The sequence below is a fragment of the Lissotriton helveticus genome, chromosome 5_1 (assembly GCF_964261635.1).
Source record: "Lissotriton helveticus chromosome 5_1, aLisHel1.1, whole genome shotgun sequence".
NCBI lineage: Eukaryota > Metazoa > Chordata > Amphibia > Caudata > Salamandridae > Lissotriton > Lissotriton helveticus.
Genome location: NC_136065.1, coordinates 1,576,203,923 through 1,576,220,759, shown reverse-complemented (window position 1 = coordinate 1,576,220,759; position 16,837 = coordinate 1,576,203,923). Strand labels below are relative to the sequence as shown.

Below are 16,837 nucleotides of genomic sequence, written 5' to 3'. Positions count from 1 at the left end.
ATGTTGAGGTTATGTTGGCGTGCGACTTGGGTGAGCGGTGCCATGTAGATATTGAACAGCGTTGGGCTGAGGGAGGATCCCTGTGGGACGCCGCAGATGATCTCAGTGGTTTTTGAGCGAAAGTGTGGGAGGCGGACGCTCTGGGTTCTGCCCAAGAGGAAGGATGTAGTCCAGGCCAGGGCCTTCTCTTGAATTCCGGCGTCATTGAGGCGTGCTGATAGGGTGTGGTGGCAGACTGTGTCAAAGGCTGCTGATCGGTCCAGGAGAATGAGGGCGGCCGTTTCTCCTTTGTCCATTAGGATCCGGATGTCGTCAGTGGCGGCGATGAGGGCGGTCTCGGTGCTGTGGTTGCTGCGAAAACCAGATTGGGAAGGGTCCAAGATGTTGTTGTCTTCGAGGTCTCAAGGAATGTTTAGTCACACCACTTCTATTGTAAGATCATCATGGAATCTTATAACCTCATCAACTTGAAATACTCGTGATGGAGAATGAGATGGTGAAGAGAGTGTAGGATTGTGAGTGAGGAAGACGGAAATCAGGAGAGGTTTAAGCTTCTGGAAAAAGCCGTGCTTAGTGGCACTGCAATAGTAGAAGAGAGCTTCCACTTCCTTTCTGGAGACATGGAGATTCTTTTAGAGGTCTTCTTTGGTGGGGAAATACCCAGGGATGTCTGGACTAGATGTTCAAATGGTTTTATCAGCCTCAGGGAAGTTAAGTGACTTTCTCACTTGCGGACAATAAGAGTGCTCTTATTTGCTTTACCACACAAAGGGGTGGGAGTGGCAGAAGAGAATGGAATAAAGGTGGATCTGCTTATAAGGACAGACATAAGAGCTCCTCGTTACCATGTCAATCAGACAAAGCAATGCTTAACATGTATTCTACACTGAGAAATGGAGTTGGGATTTATCTGGTGTTAGAGGGTGACTCAGGAGTTGGGATTTATCCGTAGCAAACACTGGAGGATATGGGAGGAGGCTAGATGTTATTTGTTACAAGGAGACCGATGGGTGGGGGGGGGGGGGGCTGGGATCTGGTATTTTCAGCACACATTCTTAATTAGGGTAGTATTTACATGTCGTGCCTCTACTTAATGGGAAAAAGAGGACTCGTTGCAGTTGGCGGCCAACCTTCACCTGCAGTACACAGGCTTTTTTTTGTATTGCTGGTAGGTGCTTGGTTTAGTTTTTAGTTCATAAACACGGGTGGAGAACTGAGATAGGAAATGAAAGAATGCTAAGCCTGTTGAAAGTCAAATCTAGACAAGTCTTTACTGTTAATAAAGAAAGAGTGGAGGAGAGTGAGCTGCAGTTTACTTGTAGCCTGTTCGCTGCATGCATCTACCTTAGCTTAGAGTGTTGGGCTTTATCTGCCAGTGCTCCTTACCTCCCATTATCCTAGCAGGAATTTAGTATAGTCTTCATCTCTTGTACAGAAGCAAGAGTCTACGCCTCAGCTCAAAGGAAACACTGCTCTCTAACTGTAGTACACAAGCATGCATTAAAGGATAGATATTTAGTTGTACCAAAAGTTAGGGATTAGGTGGTAAACTCTGCACCTGCATACTAAAGCCATGGCTGGTCTTTACCTTAAATGATCAGACGAAATGGAGGGCTAGTCTTTACCTGTAGCACATAGCGCTATGAAGGTATGAGTATGCTTCCTCACTAGGGCAGTCTTGTTGGAGGGCAGAGAAACACACTGTAGGATGTGTTCAATAAAGTCATGAGCAACCACGGCAGCAAGATCCCATTTGAGTTTCCCAAGGACAATCACTTCCCAAGCCTAAGATAGAAGAAAAAGCATTATCAACTACAAAATCAAAGAGAAATCTCGAACAAAGAGCGTAATTATACATCAGCTACTTAAGTTATGCACAATTTTTTTTAAGGCAATCTGCATCTATTTTAGATTCTAGAAAACAATTCCCCCCCCCCCCCCCCCCAAAAACACACTGAACACTTTCCAAAGCAGAAAAACAGAAGCTCAAATGCCCGTGGTGTCCTGCACCCTGGTTCCCCGCACCTACTATATATATATATTTATTTAGTGTGGCCTAAGCAGGGCGATCCCAGAAAGAGTTACTTATATCATTAGAGAAAACAATGCCTGTCACAAAATCAAAACAGCAAGTCTAAGATGCATACACTTTAAGATTGCAGCTTAGTGTCTTTCCACAAGTGTTCCCTCAAGATGTGAGTTTTCAGGTATTTTTGTTCAATCCTGTTGGGTGGAAGATAGCCTACGTGGGCACAGGCAAAGTGGTGCACAATTAAGGACAAGAATTGAGAAAATGCGTGTTTCATACTTTGTGATTTTGACTCTGGTCTGGTGAATTCAAGCATGACAGGTTTGTTGTTGCCCATCTGTAAATAAGAGTTTGCCCTAGCGGAGTGATGGCTGAGCCATGTATATCCTCTAATAGTGGATTCTTCCGAGCCTATCTAAAAAACTAGTTACTTACCTGTACACTATGGTTCTCCAGTATTATCTTTCATAGATTCACATGCTTGTATCTTCCCCGTCGTCATGGTGGGTGTCTCCCGGTAAAAGAATAACCATAACCATAGCAGTGAAAGAAAAAACTGCCTGGAAACCATAGAGGAGCATATCCTTAGGTAACCTCTCATCCTCATTATGTGGTCCAAACCACAGCCAGTCAGCTGCCAGCCCTGAGATACACCATCCCCATCTGAGCCACCATACCTCAGATTTTCAACAGCCCAAGAGTGAGCTACGAAAGAAACCAGAGATAAAGGCGGTCTACCTAAAAAGAAACGGGGAGGTGGGCGGGCCGCATGTGTATCTATGAACGATAATACTGGAGAACCATAGTGTACAGGTAAGTAACTTGTTTTTTTCCCAGTATTGAATCTTTCATAGATTCACATGCTCGTATCATAATCAATAGCAGTCCTTATTCCAAACAGCATTTCTAGGCTAGACCCCTTGGTCTAAGGGCTCTGCTTTGTCTTTTTTTTTTAAACGCTATAATGCATAGTTTGAAATAGCTGTAAGAAAGGACTCATTAAGAATTACGAAACAGTTTCTTACAATTGAAAATATATATATATATATTACTCCCAAGTTGCCTTGTGCATTAGAGGAGCTAACACGATGTTGGGCTATCAGAGGGAGGGCATGCTGAATAAAAACCGGAAACCAACGTGTACTGGCTCTAGGTGTGTCGTTTTCTTGCCCAAGAAGAAGGGGCGTGAGGCCCCGAAACGCGTAGGCAGTAGAAAATTACGCGTACCTTTAAAGACTGGCTGCATCGAAAATAGGCTGGATAGACAGACAAAGCACTTTGCCGAAAAACATAACAAGAATCCGAACTTAATGAAATTTTGTGTTCTGGACAGCGTTGAAAGCAATGAAAGGGGAGGTAACAGATGGCTGGAACTGAGAAAATTAGAATCGAAGTATATCATAATGTACAACACCATGCAGCCTGTGGGACACAACTTGGGGGAGGAGTTAGCCATTCACCTCCAGGTTTGAGTAATAGTCTATTTTGGTGTGGGAACATGATGCTGCTTCTTGGGTAACTGAAATTCAAGGATTTTAATTGGTTTTAATAGTACACGGATCTGTAAAGTATGAATTGTCATATACAGCTGCATTTTTTTCTTTCCTTTTCAGGAGCATGAAGTTTATTGATTGTGCCCACTTGGGCTGAATTTGGAAGTCATTCTATGGGCCAAACAGAATACACGACATATGCCCACTTGGGCGGTATTGTTTCACGAACTATTTTACAATTCTATGCAACTAATACAGTTGGGGTATTGTACGACTATTGGCTGTTAATCATGAGAAGATGAATTTTCACATGGCCATTAAGCGGGATATTTCGTTCTCTCGCAATGTTGAATTAGTTCGTAATTGATTGACAGATGAACGGTGACTTTCGTTTATAACCGATTTAGTTTCTGCATAATATATTCACTTGAAATGGCTATTTTGTTAACACAGCATGTAAATTTAAAGAAATTCTCTATGTCTATGATCACGTGGTACACCTTACAACTTAGTATGTTTCTTTAAATGAATGATGGTGCCGGTAAGCTCCACCCGTGAGCAAGAGATCGGCTGATCTCGAAACGCGTTGGGAGTGTGTTTTTTTCTGCTGAATAAACACTGATGAAGCACCGTAATACAATTGGGCTCCGACTCTGGTTTCTCCGTGTAAGGATTCAGGCCAGGAGTGTGTGTAATATATATTATATATATATATATTCGGCATAGAGACGTCCAGCAGCAGCAGCATACAGCAGCAGCAAAACAGACGAGGCAAACCCAATGTTGTGAGTAGTGGTTTTTAATTACTCATCACCATACCGCCATGACGCGTTTCGGTGCAAACAGCACCTTGATGACATGACAACGATACAAGGCAGGCGTGCTCAATTTAAAGGGCTCAGAGCCAATGGTCTGTTACCAAATGCATAGATATAGAAAATATACTGTCACGAAAAGTAACTGCATCAATGCATAATTACAGTTTTGTCACCAGTGGGCATGATTATAGCAATTCGGTTACACAGTTGAAGATATTTAGATATGATACGATATTTGTTCAGATCATATTTGTGCACTGAGTTTAAAAATAAATAGATAAATAAATACCAATATGTACATACTCATTTAAAATTCATCAATTTACATCACTAGCAGCAACAAGTAAAATTAAAACCTTTATGCAACGCTGTGCAATGTAAAAAAACTAAAGTGCATCGGGGAGGAGTTCTCTATACGTAATGTACGCACCAGGCATTATATGTGTAAATATATAAAATAATATATGCATATGTACATACAAATATAAATATACTTGTATTTTAAGTTAATCATAAATACAACCATAAAAATTCTGTTAACCTTCCATTTGATGATTCATATAGGGCTCCCCATATAAATTTAAATTTCTTCTCGCATGAAGTAACCGTATGTCATGGGGATAAATCCCTTAGTAAGATGTACTTGTGTGCCCACTTAACCTATAGGTGACTAATGGTTAACTGACATTTGGCTCATGAGCTGTTACGTGCAACCCTGTGATAATATGAAAATCAGTGTAAGTTTAAAATGTGATATTTGGTTGAGGCAGCTACTGTGTTCATTCAGGTTTGTTCCGCACCATTATAGTTTAGAATATTCAGAGATAAGTGTGGCAGTCTTCTCCCGCGTTTAATCCATTGGGACTCTGTGTCTAGCAGGATGATATGTCGTGTTTCTAGTCTGCGCAGCAATAGTTCACGGTCGCCACCCCTTCTCTGAGGAGGAACAGTGTCTATTACAAAGTAGCGCATTTCAGAGGCATTTTTGTTATGTACTAAGCCAAAGTACCTAGCTACCGGGTACACAGTGTCGCCGTTGGTGATGGCTCTTAAGTGCTGGAGTATACGCTTGTATACCTGTGGCCTCGTGCTACCAACATAGCGTAGGCCACAGGGACACTCCAGCACATACACCGCGTACTCGGTGCGGCAGGTCAGCTTATACCTGATGGTGGTCGGTATCTTGTTAAAAGGCGTAACATAATCTTTCCTGCTGACTCCATTCTTACAAGCCTTGCAAGTTGGACAGCGCAGAAACCCCTTGCTCTTGTCTAACCATGGAGTCTCTACACGTGTTTCTGGACTACTAGATACCAGGCAGTTACCAGGTGTTCTTGCTCGCTTATAGGCAACCATGGGAGCCCCCTTAAACTGATTGCCTAATCCTGGGTCACTCGTAATGAGTGCCCAGTTGCGTTTAATGATGTTCCTGATGGTACGGTGCTGGTTATTGTAGGTGAAAATCAAACGAGTTGTATTTTCCTCTTTGCGGTTGGTTGACTGCACTACACTTGTTGTGGTTCCCGTAGATTCTGTGAGATCGCAAGGTGTAATTGCTAATAGTGAGGTTCTTGCTTGTGCATTTGCACGATTCATGGCCCTTTCTATCACAGCCTTACTGTAACCTCTCTGGCTGAATCTCACAGCACATTCTAGCTGCGCCGCTAAGCAACCTGCATTAGTGCTGCAAATGCGTCTAATGCGGAGCATTTCGCCGTAGGGTATGCTCCTAATTAGGTGGGCAGGGTGATGGCTACCAAAGTGGAGGATGCTATTACCTGCTGTTGCTTTTCTAAATAGCTTGGTTTCCAGTTTCCCTCCACTCACATTTCCACATCTAGGAAGCAGATTGAAGTATCACTGATCTGACTAGTGAATTCGAGATTCATACAATTGTCATTGATGAACTCCTCTGCTTCTTGTGTGGAACCGTCCCAAATCACGAAAAGGTCATCTATGTACCTTAACCAAAGAAGAACATTGGTGGCCATTGTGTCCGCGAAGTTAACCGACAGGACCTGCTCCTCCCAGTATCCCATATGCAAACAGGCATAACTGGGAGAGAAGCAGGCCCCCATCGCTACTCCTCTTATTTGTTGGAAATATTGTTTCCCAAAGAGAAAGAAATTATTCTCCAGACATAGAGTGATCATATCGATGATCATGCGTGTGTGTTCTGTACATCCCTCAGGTCTAGAATTGAGGCAAAATTGCACCGCTCTCAGACCGTCCCTGTGGTGTATGCTGGTGTACAATGCAGACACATCCAAAGCTATTAACAGGTTACTTGTCTTCCATTTTACATCATACACTTTTTTGAGAAAATCACTTGTGTCTAACACAAAGGACGGTAATGATTTTACAAAGTCTTGAAGGAAAAAATCCACATATTTGCTGGTATTTTCCAGAATGCTATTGCATGCAGAAATGATTGGGCGTCCTGGAGGTACTTGATTGTTTTTGTGAATTTTGGGAATGAAATATATGACCAGAGTGATAGGATTGTCATTTTTCATGAACCTAAATTCGTCCATCGTTATCACTCCGGCACTTCTCCATGCCATAAGTTTGGAATAGATTATATACAAAAATACACACACAAACACAATCACATAATTAACAAACTATATAGTGAAAGACAAGTACCTTAGTGAAACAGGTGCCGCAGAACTGCTTGACCCACTGCTGAATCTGCTTTCCACTGTGTCCAGACAATGTCTGGTTAACGTGTGTACATTTGTCCAAGTTGCCGCTCTGCAAATGTGTGGAAGCGAGACACCTGCCAGCAATGCTGTTGAAGTTGTCATATTTTGAGTGGAATGAGCACGCACTCAGGTGCGCAAGGGTTTTCCTGCTTTTTCATGACAAAAAACAATGGTTGATACAATCCATCTAGAAATGGAAGTTCTTGAGAGGGCCAAACCTTTCCTGGGCCCACAACAAGCTATAAACAGTTGATTTGATTTACGAAATGACTTTGTCTTCTCTATGTAAAATTTTAGACATCTCCCAAGTGTGCAGAGATTTTTTTGCTGTAGAGGAAGGGTTCTTGAAATATGTAGGCAAGACAACTGGTTCATTGAGATGAAAAGTTGCAGGAATTTTAGGAATAAACTTCCTGGCTGAAGTGAGAGCAAGAAGTAAGGCTACTTTCCATGATATGAACTGCAATTCAGCTTTGTGAATCGGCTCGAACGGAGCTCTCATGAGTTGAAACAAAACAGTGTTGAGCTGCAAAGTAGGCGGTGGATGTTTAATTGGTGGAAACTGCCTGAACAAACCTTTTAGGAACTCTTTAATCAGCCTTTGAGACCAAAGTGATGGACAATCTGGAGATAGCCGCCAAATGTACCTTTATGAAGCATGAGAAAGTCTGGATTTGGCTAGCTGAAGCAGATATGGAAGTATTTGCTCTGGAGAAGAATTAAAAGATTGTAAATTTTTCGATACACACTAATTGCAAACCCTCTTCCATTTTGCTGTATATGTTTTGTTAGTAGAGACTGCTGTAGAACTTGTAAGTATTTCTCGACATTCTTTTTTTTTTTTTTATAAACTTTATTGCGATTTAGGCATACTATACAATTAGTACAATACATTCAGGCTGGTAGTTTCACATAAGTGTGGTGTGAGGCAGGACATATACATGTTATTTTCAAAACCTGCAGACATGACTCGTTCCTTCTCTGGTACATTCAATGTATGGTCCATCTTAGTTTCCTTTAAGATAACAAACTACACCCTCATTTCCCCATTAATTGATGCCCAACGTGGGCGACACTTCGTAAATTCCAAGTAACTCCCCCCCTTTAACTCCCGAAACTCAGGTCATCACATTTAAGTACGTTTCTCACTATTTCTCCCGACATCAAGCCTCTCCACCCCATTGTTGTTTCATAGGTAAGTTATTTCAAAACGTTGCTGCGTGTAGCATGAGTAATCGGACATCCCCCACTCTATTCGTTACTCTTCCTCTCCCTCCGAGTCCAGATCATCTCCCTCCGGTAGGGGGTCGAATATTTCGCCCCTGTAGACATTCCATGCTGACCACACCCTATTCCATTTGCGGGGGGACGCTCTAAGGACATATACAGTTCTCTCCGTGACCATCAGGACGTCCATGTTTCTAGTCCATCTGCTCGCAGTGGGCAAATCTGGAGCCCCCCACTTCTGCGCGATATCGCGCTTAGCTACCATTATGGCTAACGTAGCCCAGATTATTCCATACCTATTTAGGTCATTGGGGTCCCATATATTTAAAAGGCACTTGCGAGGTTCAGGTAAAATGGAAATTTTGAGCACCTGGGAGATTGTGCGCATGATTTGCTTCCAGTATTCTTGTATGTGAGTGAAGTCCCACAGTGTATGAAATAGTGTTCCCTCCTCCCCGCAGCCTCTCAAGCAGAAGGGATGGGGTGCTCTATGGATCTTGTGGAGTAGTGTCCTGGTGTAATAGATGCGGTGCAAAATTTTTAATTGCACTAGTCTGAACTTTGCCGAAATGCCTACTTCTTTCGGGGAAGCCAAAGCTTCGTTCCATTCCGATTCGTCCATCACCCCTATGTCTTCCTCCCACCTGTCTTTGAGTTTCAGTGTGGGATCCTCCAAGTTGTTGATCAGTTTTTTGTAAGTAAGTGAAGTTGCGCTCTGGTGCATGAAATCCGTCAACAGCCTGTCTTCAAGCGGGGAGGATTCCGGCAGAGCAGTGCCCGTTGGAATAGCTTGGAGCAGCGCGTGCCTAATCTGTATGTACCTAAACGTTTCCGTGGGTCTGAGGTCATACTGCTGCTGGAGTTGTGGGAATGGTATTACCGTGTCTTGGTCCCAAAGGTCCCCCACCGTGGAGATACCTATAGAGTCCCATTGTGTAAACCCTGCATACCTTCTAAGGTCGCCCAGTGATTTTGTGTCCCACAACGGTGTCATTTTGGTGATTTTCCCTTTCCAGCCCAGTTTCGTCTGTGCCACATGCCAGAGGGTCACCGTATGTCGTGTCGGGCCGTGCAGATGTTTGAGTTGCGTTTTATTATATAGTGTCGCGAGCATGCAGTTTGTCCCCAGCTGCGACCAGTCTGCCCTGTAGGCTGGGTCGTCCCTCGGGGTGTGTAGCCATTGGTTAATGATTTTGAGTTGGGCTGCCCAGTAATAAAGCTGAATATTGGGAAGCGCGATCCCACCCTCGTACCAACTCTTCACTAGCTTGTCATACGCTATGCGTGCTGGGCCATTGTTCCAGAGTAGATTGGAAACTAACGCAGCAATTTGTTTGAAATACCGCGTTGGGACAGGATATGGGGTGTTCTCTAATATGTATAGAAACCTGGGGAGCGCCATCATCTTATATAGGGCTGCCCGTCCCAGGAGGGTGAGGGGCAGGGTCGCCCAGTGCCTAACGTCCGCTCGCAAGCGCTCCAGTGGTGGTTGGAGGTTGTTAGCGAAGAAATCCGTTTCAGAATGTGCGATGATAATGCCTAGGTATTTGAAGGAGGCCACAGGCTCTGCCAGGAGGCAGTCGTCTCGTAACCTTGGTGCCGGACCTTTTAATGTGTATATGACCGATTTGGACCAATTCAGGGTATAACCCGATGATTGTCCATGTGTGTTGCAGATTTCCAACAGAGCTGGGATTCCGTCATCGGGATCTACCATGTAAATGAGCATGTCATCGGCATATAGGGAAATTTTGTCTTCCCAGCCACCTTCCCATTGGATGCCTTTAAATAAGGGCGTCGTCCTGATCAAGATCGCTAAAGGTTCAATTACTAACGCAAAGAGTAAGGGTGACAATGGGCATCCCTGTCTGGTCCCTCTGCCCAACGGGAACACTGGCGAGATGTGGCCATTAGCCACTACCTGTGCCACCGGTTTGGTGTAGAGTAGTCGTATCCAGGCTATATACTTCGGCCCAAAGCCCATACGTGCAAGCACCTCAAAGAGGTATTCCCATTCAACCAGGTCAAAAGCCATTTTTGCGTCTAGGGAGAGTATTACAGCCTGGTCTGGGAGTAGGTGTGAACGAGCCAGTACCCCATGAACCCTCCGGAGATTCAGCGCTGTACTTCGATGGGGCCGAAAGCCTGATTGGTCGGGGTGGATCAGGGTGTCCAGGTGGGGCATTAGACGGGTGGCCAGAAGTTTAGCAAGCACCTTGGCCTCTACATTTAGTAGTGAGATCGGGCGATATGATGTGCAGTCAGTTGGGGGTTTACCCGGCTTCGGTATAGCCACGATCGTGGCCGTGCGCTGATCGAGTGGTAATTCTGCCCTCTCCCTATATACATGTTCAGCAGGGGTCTACTGAGGTCAGATGCCATTGATTTATACCATTCCACCGGCAGTCCATTAGGACCCAATGCTTTGCCCGATTGCAGCGACTGTATTGCTAATTGAATTTCATCTTCAGACGGATCTGCTTCTAAGTCTTGTACAGCCTCAGGTGATATGCTGGGGATGTCAACATCCGTCAGTGAGAGTGCCGCCATGCGAGCTGTGACGATGTGGTCCGGAGTGTATATGTTCTGAAAATGGTTTGCTAAGGCGTGTACAATGGCTTCGGGGTGTGTCAGTTCCCGGCCGTCCGCAGTAGTTAGTCTCTGAATACCTCTTGTACCTCCCCCTCTTTTATCAAGCCATGCCAGCATTTTCCCCGCTTTGTCACCCACATCATAAATTCTATGTGTCGTGTTGGCAATGTAGCCCTGCACTGTCGTCTTGAGGTGGTCCTGGTACAGTTGTCGAAGCTGCAGTGTGTGTATCGTGTCCGGGGAGGGGTCTAGCATATGTGCCTTGTTTGCGTTGTGGAGTGCTAATTCAATTTCCGCAAGTTCCTTCTGGGAGTCCCGCTTGTGTCCCGTAATGGCCGCTATCGCATTCCCCCTAAGGACGGTCTTGTAAGCTTCCCAGAGGATCGACGGTGAGGCCACCGTCCCAGTGTTTTCAGCAAAATATTGTGTTGTCGCCAGTTTCAGTTTCTTCCGTATTTTAGGGATCTTTAAATAGTTGGTGTACACTGGGTAAACCCTTGCGCATTTCCTTTCTCTAGTGGTGAGAGCGAGAAGCATCGGGGAGTGGTCAGATATACCTCTGGGTAGGATGTCAATGCTGTCTATAGATCCCACACCCACCCCCAGGAATAAGAAATAGTCTATGCGAGATAGGCTGTCATGCACGGCGGAGTAGAAAGTGTATTGGGTCGCCGCCGGGTGTAGATGGCGCCACACATCTACAATACCCAACGCCTCCAAAAAGTCAGGGAGTGGTGCTGTTTTTCTTGAGCTGGTTCTGAAGGGGAAAGTGCCTAGTGCAGGGTCCATTATTGCATTGAGGTCGCCCCCTATGATTGTGTCACCTTCGGGGAGGTCCAGAAGGAATTTACCCAGTGCCGGGAGTGCTATGGATTGTAGCGCCGGGGGGATGTAGACTGAAACCACATTAAGCGGCCTGCCTTCCCACTGGCCATGTATCGCTGCGAAGCGCCCCTGGTTGTCCGTCGCGCTATGTGTAATTATAAAGGGCGATGACTTTTTTAGTAGTATCCCCGTCCCCCTGGACCCAGAAGTAAAGTCGGCATGCGTCGCCATAGCGTATCCGCGCCTGTTAAGCGCTTTGCACGCCGTCCCTGTGAGGTGCGTTTCTTGGAGTAGAACCATATCCGGGCTCTGGCGTTTGATGGCTTGTAAGACTAGGCCCCTTTTTATCTTGTCCCCTAGGCCTCTGACGTTCCATGTCAATAAGCGCAATGGGGGCACCCCTGTCGTCACTGGGGTCATCTCAGTGGGTGTGGTATGAGGTGGGTTGACCAGTGTCGTCGGGTGCGTGACATGAGTAACGTGTCGGTAAGTGTTGTGCAGCAGTTGCTGTCCTTGAATAGGTATAGGAGTATGTTGATGTCCAGAGTGGCAGTAGTATGTGAGAAGTGACTGATGACCAGGGATAGAAACGTAAACAATAAACTGAACTCCCCTCCCCCCTCCCTGCTCCCCTGCTCCACGGACTAAATCCCGCCCGCGTCCCCAACATTGCAGAGTGCTTTAGTCCCTCCCCAACTATCTTACTTGCTTGTGGGGTTGGTGAGTCCCCATCGGGCACTAACTGCGCCCACCTTACTCAGCCGCCTCAGGTCCAAGGTCCATTACGGCACACCCAGGTCTTCATACATATAACATGGTATTAGACCGGTGCCGGTCGCCCAGTGTCCAGTAGGTCTTGTGCAGTGTCAGAGTCCGCTGCTGCCACGTCTTCATGATGTGTCGGGCGGTCGGTCGGTCTGGCTGGACGTCTGCGTGCCGTCACGGTGAGTAGGCCGATCTCTGTGCGGACGGTGACGATGTCCCACTTGCCTCCAACCTTCCAGCCAGTCCTGCGCTGTCTCTGGTGTGTCAAAGAACCACGTCTTTCCGTCAGCCACAATCCGTAATTTAGCGGGGAAGAGCATGGAGTACGGCAGTTCTCTGTCTCGTAGCGCTTTCTTCACCTCCGTGAAAGATTTGCGGCGCCTGGCCACCTCCGCCGTGTAGTCCGGGAAGAAGGACAAGGTTGCATTTTGAATTTTGACCGGTGGGGAGGATCTCGCTGCTAGTAGGATTGCATCCCTGTCCCTAAAGTTAAAGAGTCTAGCCAGCACCGGTCGCGGCGCCACCCCTGGTTTTGGTGTCCCGCCCGGGACCCTGTGTGCTCTCTCCACCGAGAAGAAGCGGGATAGTCCTTTGGGTTGTAGTTTGGTCGTTATGAGGTCTTCGATGTAGAGGTCCATTGCCCCCTTCCCTTCCGATTCCGGAAGTCCAAGGATGCGCACATTGTTCCTTCGAGACCGCCCTTCTTGGTCGTCCAGCTTATCCTGCAGGATCTTGGTGACTTTCTGCATGCGCTCCATTGCTGTTTGTAGTTCCGACGTGTCGTCCACAAGAGATTTCGTGACCACCTCCACCTGGGATACTCTCTCAGTCATCTTTTGGAAGTCCGCACGCAACAGCGTGACCTCAGAGGAGATGGAGCCCACCGTCGTTTTGACCTCCGTGAGGGTTCTCATGATGTCTTCTAGGGTTATTCCGTTGTTCCAGTCTGTAACTGGGGCAGCGCCCGTGGAGTTGCGCCCGTTGTTTTGTGATTGTCCGTGTTGGTTGTACGCAAATTTCTCCAGCCTAGCTTGAGTGGATCCACTCCTGGTTCCTTTGCCTGCCATGGCGTGTAGATTTGCGGAGTCTGGGGCCGCCTCTTTGCGCGTCTTGTTGATTCCCTCCCCGGCGTGCAGGTCAGTAGGTAGCGGGCCGGAGTGCACTACGACGTGTGGCCTGCGCAGGTGGGGTCTTGCTCATTCACCTACCATTTCTCGCTTGGGGCACTTCCGGCCAGTAAGCGTGGAGCCTGGCGCTGTCGGTAAGGCCGTCGCAGTGGCCGCGATGATCGCAGTGTCCCGACCCCTTCCAGTCAGTGTCCAGTGCACTAGTCCGTTTTTTGCCACCGGTTGTGTCCCAGACCGGACAGAGTTAGCGACCCTGTTTGTTAGGTCTATCAGGCAGGGTCAGGTCGGGCGTGGCGTTGCCAGGCAGGATAGTTGTCGGGCTCCCCTTATCTCCAATGCGCTTCTTATGGTGGGGTCAGCTCGTGTCTGGACAGTGTCAGGGCCGTCGCAGCGGGCTAGGAACGTCACCTTTGGCCCGTGTATTCAGGCGCTACTGGTGTTCCCTGCCTCCACAATGGCGTCGATGTGTTTCTTTTCCCCCGTCCCCCGGGGGCACCAGCCTCGGACCTCCCAGCCGCACCGGCCCGGGGAGCAGACGGGGTCTGCGTCTGCCGAAGCGGCTGCCAGGCGCCAGATAAGGATGTGGAGGGCCCAACGGTCAATCCCCAGGGGGGCTTACTGTATCGCAGCTCCCAGCCGGCCGCTCCGTCCGTCTCCTGCCTCCAAAGTCACTGTATCTGGGAACGCCGTCCCCCGGCAGGCGACAGCAGCCGAATTCTGGCCTCAAAACTGTCGGCAGTATCCCCGCGGGTGTCCCCGCCATTCCGGTTACCGCTGTGGGTGGTTTCGTGTTCCAGGCGATGTGTCGGGAAGTGCTTCCTCCGCCAGGCCGGTCCGGTCTCACTTCCGCTGGGATCGTTGGCTCACTCGAGGTCGCCGCTTCAGTCCTTGACACAGGCCCCAGTGCGCCCGAGCGCGATGTGGAGGGTTCCGGCCATCGATTTTCGCCAGAAGTCGACCCGGTGAAACCGTTCTGGGCCCGGACCCGAATGCTGCCGCTTCGGGTGGGTGAAGTATCGGATAAGTGTGCCGGATTAAGAATTAGGCCGCAGTGCCTTCAGGAGCTCTCACTCTATGCTGCCGCCATACTTGGCCGGTAGCCATGCCCCTTTCTCGACATTCTTGAAGAATATCTAGTGACTGAAATTCAGGTTCATAAGGTTCCAAGCTGACAATCTTAGAGAGGTCAATTGCGGGTGAAGAACTTGACCTGGATTCATGGAAATTAAATTCTGAATTATTGGAAATTTTATTCTGTGTTCCACAGACAACTGGAGAAGCTCCGTGTACCAGAACGGTCTCAGCCAAGCCGGGGCTATCAAAATTATGTGGCATGGTTCTGATCTCATTTTTCTCAGTATCCTTGGAATTAGAGAGAATGGGGGAAACGCATATGCAAACATCTGTCCAGCGAAGGTGCAGAGCTTTTCCCCTTGAACCTTTTTGTGGGAATCGGCTTGCGAAATGTTTGCGAATCGACACAACAAGAAATGCAAACAAGTCCAAATTCGGTTTGCCCCATACCTGAATATTCGAAGAAGTTGGCCTTGATTCAGTTCCCATTGATGGCAAATGGGAGGTGATCTGCTTAAGGAATCTGCTCTTGTGTTGTGTACTCCAGGAACATGATCTACTTGCAGAGCAATGTTGTGTTGCAAAAGCCAATTCCAAATTTCCTGGGCTTGGACAGGGACTTTAACTTCGTGCCACCTTGTTTTAGAAGATAAAACATTGTTGTTGTACTGTCGGTCCGGACTAGAACCGGCGAGCCACGAATTCCCAGAAGAAAGGGTTGAAGATCCAGGAATACTGCTTTCAATTCCAGAAGATTGATGTGCAGAGTTGCCACTTGAGATGACCAATGACCTTGAATCTCTAGGTCTCGCAAGTGCGCTCCCCAACCCTGTAACGAAGAGTTGGATGTCATTACGTAACTGGGAGATTGAGGTTCGAAAAGGAGACCTTTTGTTAAGTTGTTCTTGATACTCCACCATGACAGTGCACGTTTGATCTGAGTGTTGTTTGTCCTCTAATGAACCTAGGGCTTGCACCCATTGCTTGTCTAGAGATTCTTGCAGTGGTCTCATGCGCAAGGGACAGTTGGGAACCGATGGGATGCAGGATGACATCATTCCCAGTAAAGATTTGAAGATACCAGTAAAGATTTGAAGATACTGATTTAAGTGGACCTTTTTGATTTTATTGATGCTGTCAAGCTTAAAATCTTTCGTATGCGTTCCTCAGAGGTGTATGCTTTCACTTCCTGAGAATTGAAGTGACTGCCGGAATAAGGGAAGACTTCTTTCGGTTTATCCGAAAACCTAAGTCTCGGAAAAGATCCATGCAATTTATTAGGGACGGATGCATTTCCTGGTACGATACGCCTTTTATCAGCCAGTCATCCAGATATGGAAACATCTGGAGACCTTGCTGCCTCACGTGTGCTGCAATTGGCACCATACACTTTGTGAAAACCCTTGGGGCAGATCTGAGACCGAAGGGCAATACTTTGAACTGGTAATGGCGCTCCGCCACCATGAACCGCAGATACGGTCTGTGCTTTTTGTGAATTGGGATATGGAAATAGGCATCGAAGAAGTCTAATGAAGCCATGTAATCTCCTTTGTGAAGTAAAAGGAGGATTTCTTGTAAAGACAGCAAGCAGAACAAGATTTTCTTTATGTATTTGTTCAGATCGCTGAGGTCCATTACCTGCCTCCATTTGGTAGATTGCCTTTTCCTTTTCTCTATCAGGAAAAAGTGTGAATAGAATCCTTTCCCTTGTTGTTCTGGGGGAACTTCTTCTATTGCTTCTTTCACAATGAGAGAGAAGATTTCTGCCTTGAGGGCTGAAAGATGGTTTTGTTTTTTGTGAATAGGTGGTTGATTTGGAGGTTTTTGTAAGAATTCCAGGGTGTGGCCTTGTTTTATGATATCCAACACCCATTTGTCTGATGTTATAGACTGCCAATGATTTAGAAAATGAGAGGTAATCAAACTGTTTGAGATGAGACGGGGCCGGCTGCGCCTGAAGAACTTTACGGTCTTGGACTAGAGTCTTGTGTCTTTCCTCTTGCAGCAGGTTTCCTCCTGCCCTGCAGTTGATATGATGCGTTAGAGGACCGATACTGCTGATTGTTGGAGAACTGATGGTATCCCTGTTGATGGTAAGGTGGTACCTATTTGATCGAAAGGAGGAGCGCTGATGGTATTGTCCTCTCGATCCTCTGCCACGTAAAGAATAAAAACGTCCCTG

General features: G+C 46.9%; 1 protein-coding gene across 1 annotated transcript in view; it reads right to left on the bottom strand.

Moving 5' to 3' along the window:
- The window catches only part of CCND3 (cyclin D3), a 181,262-nt gene that overhangs the window by 130,116 nt on the left and 34,309 nt on the right, over positions 1–16,837 (bottom strand). Inside the window, exon 3 of the mRNA XM_078644719.1 lies at positions 1,626–1,785. Coding sequence (XP_078500845.1) covers positions 1,626–1,785 — 160 coding nt within the window. The remainder of the gene's footprint in view (positions 1–1,625; positions 1,786–16,837) is intronic.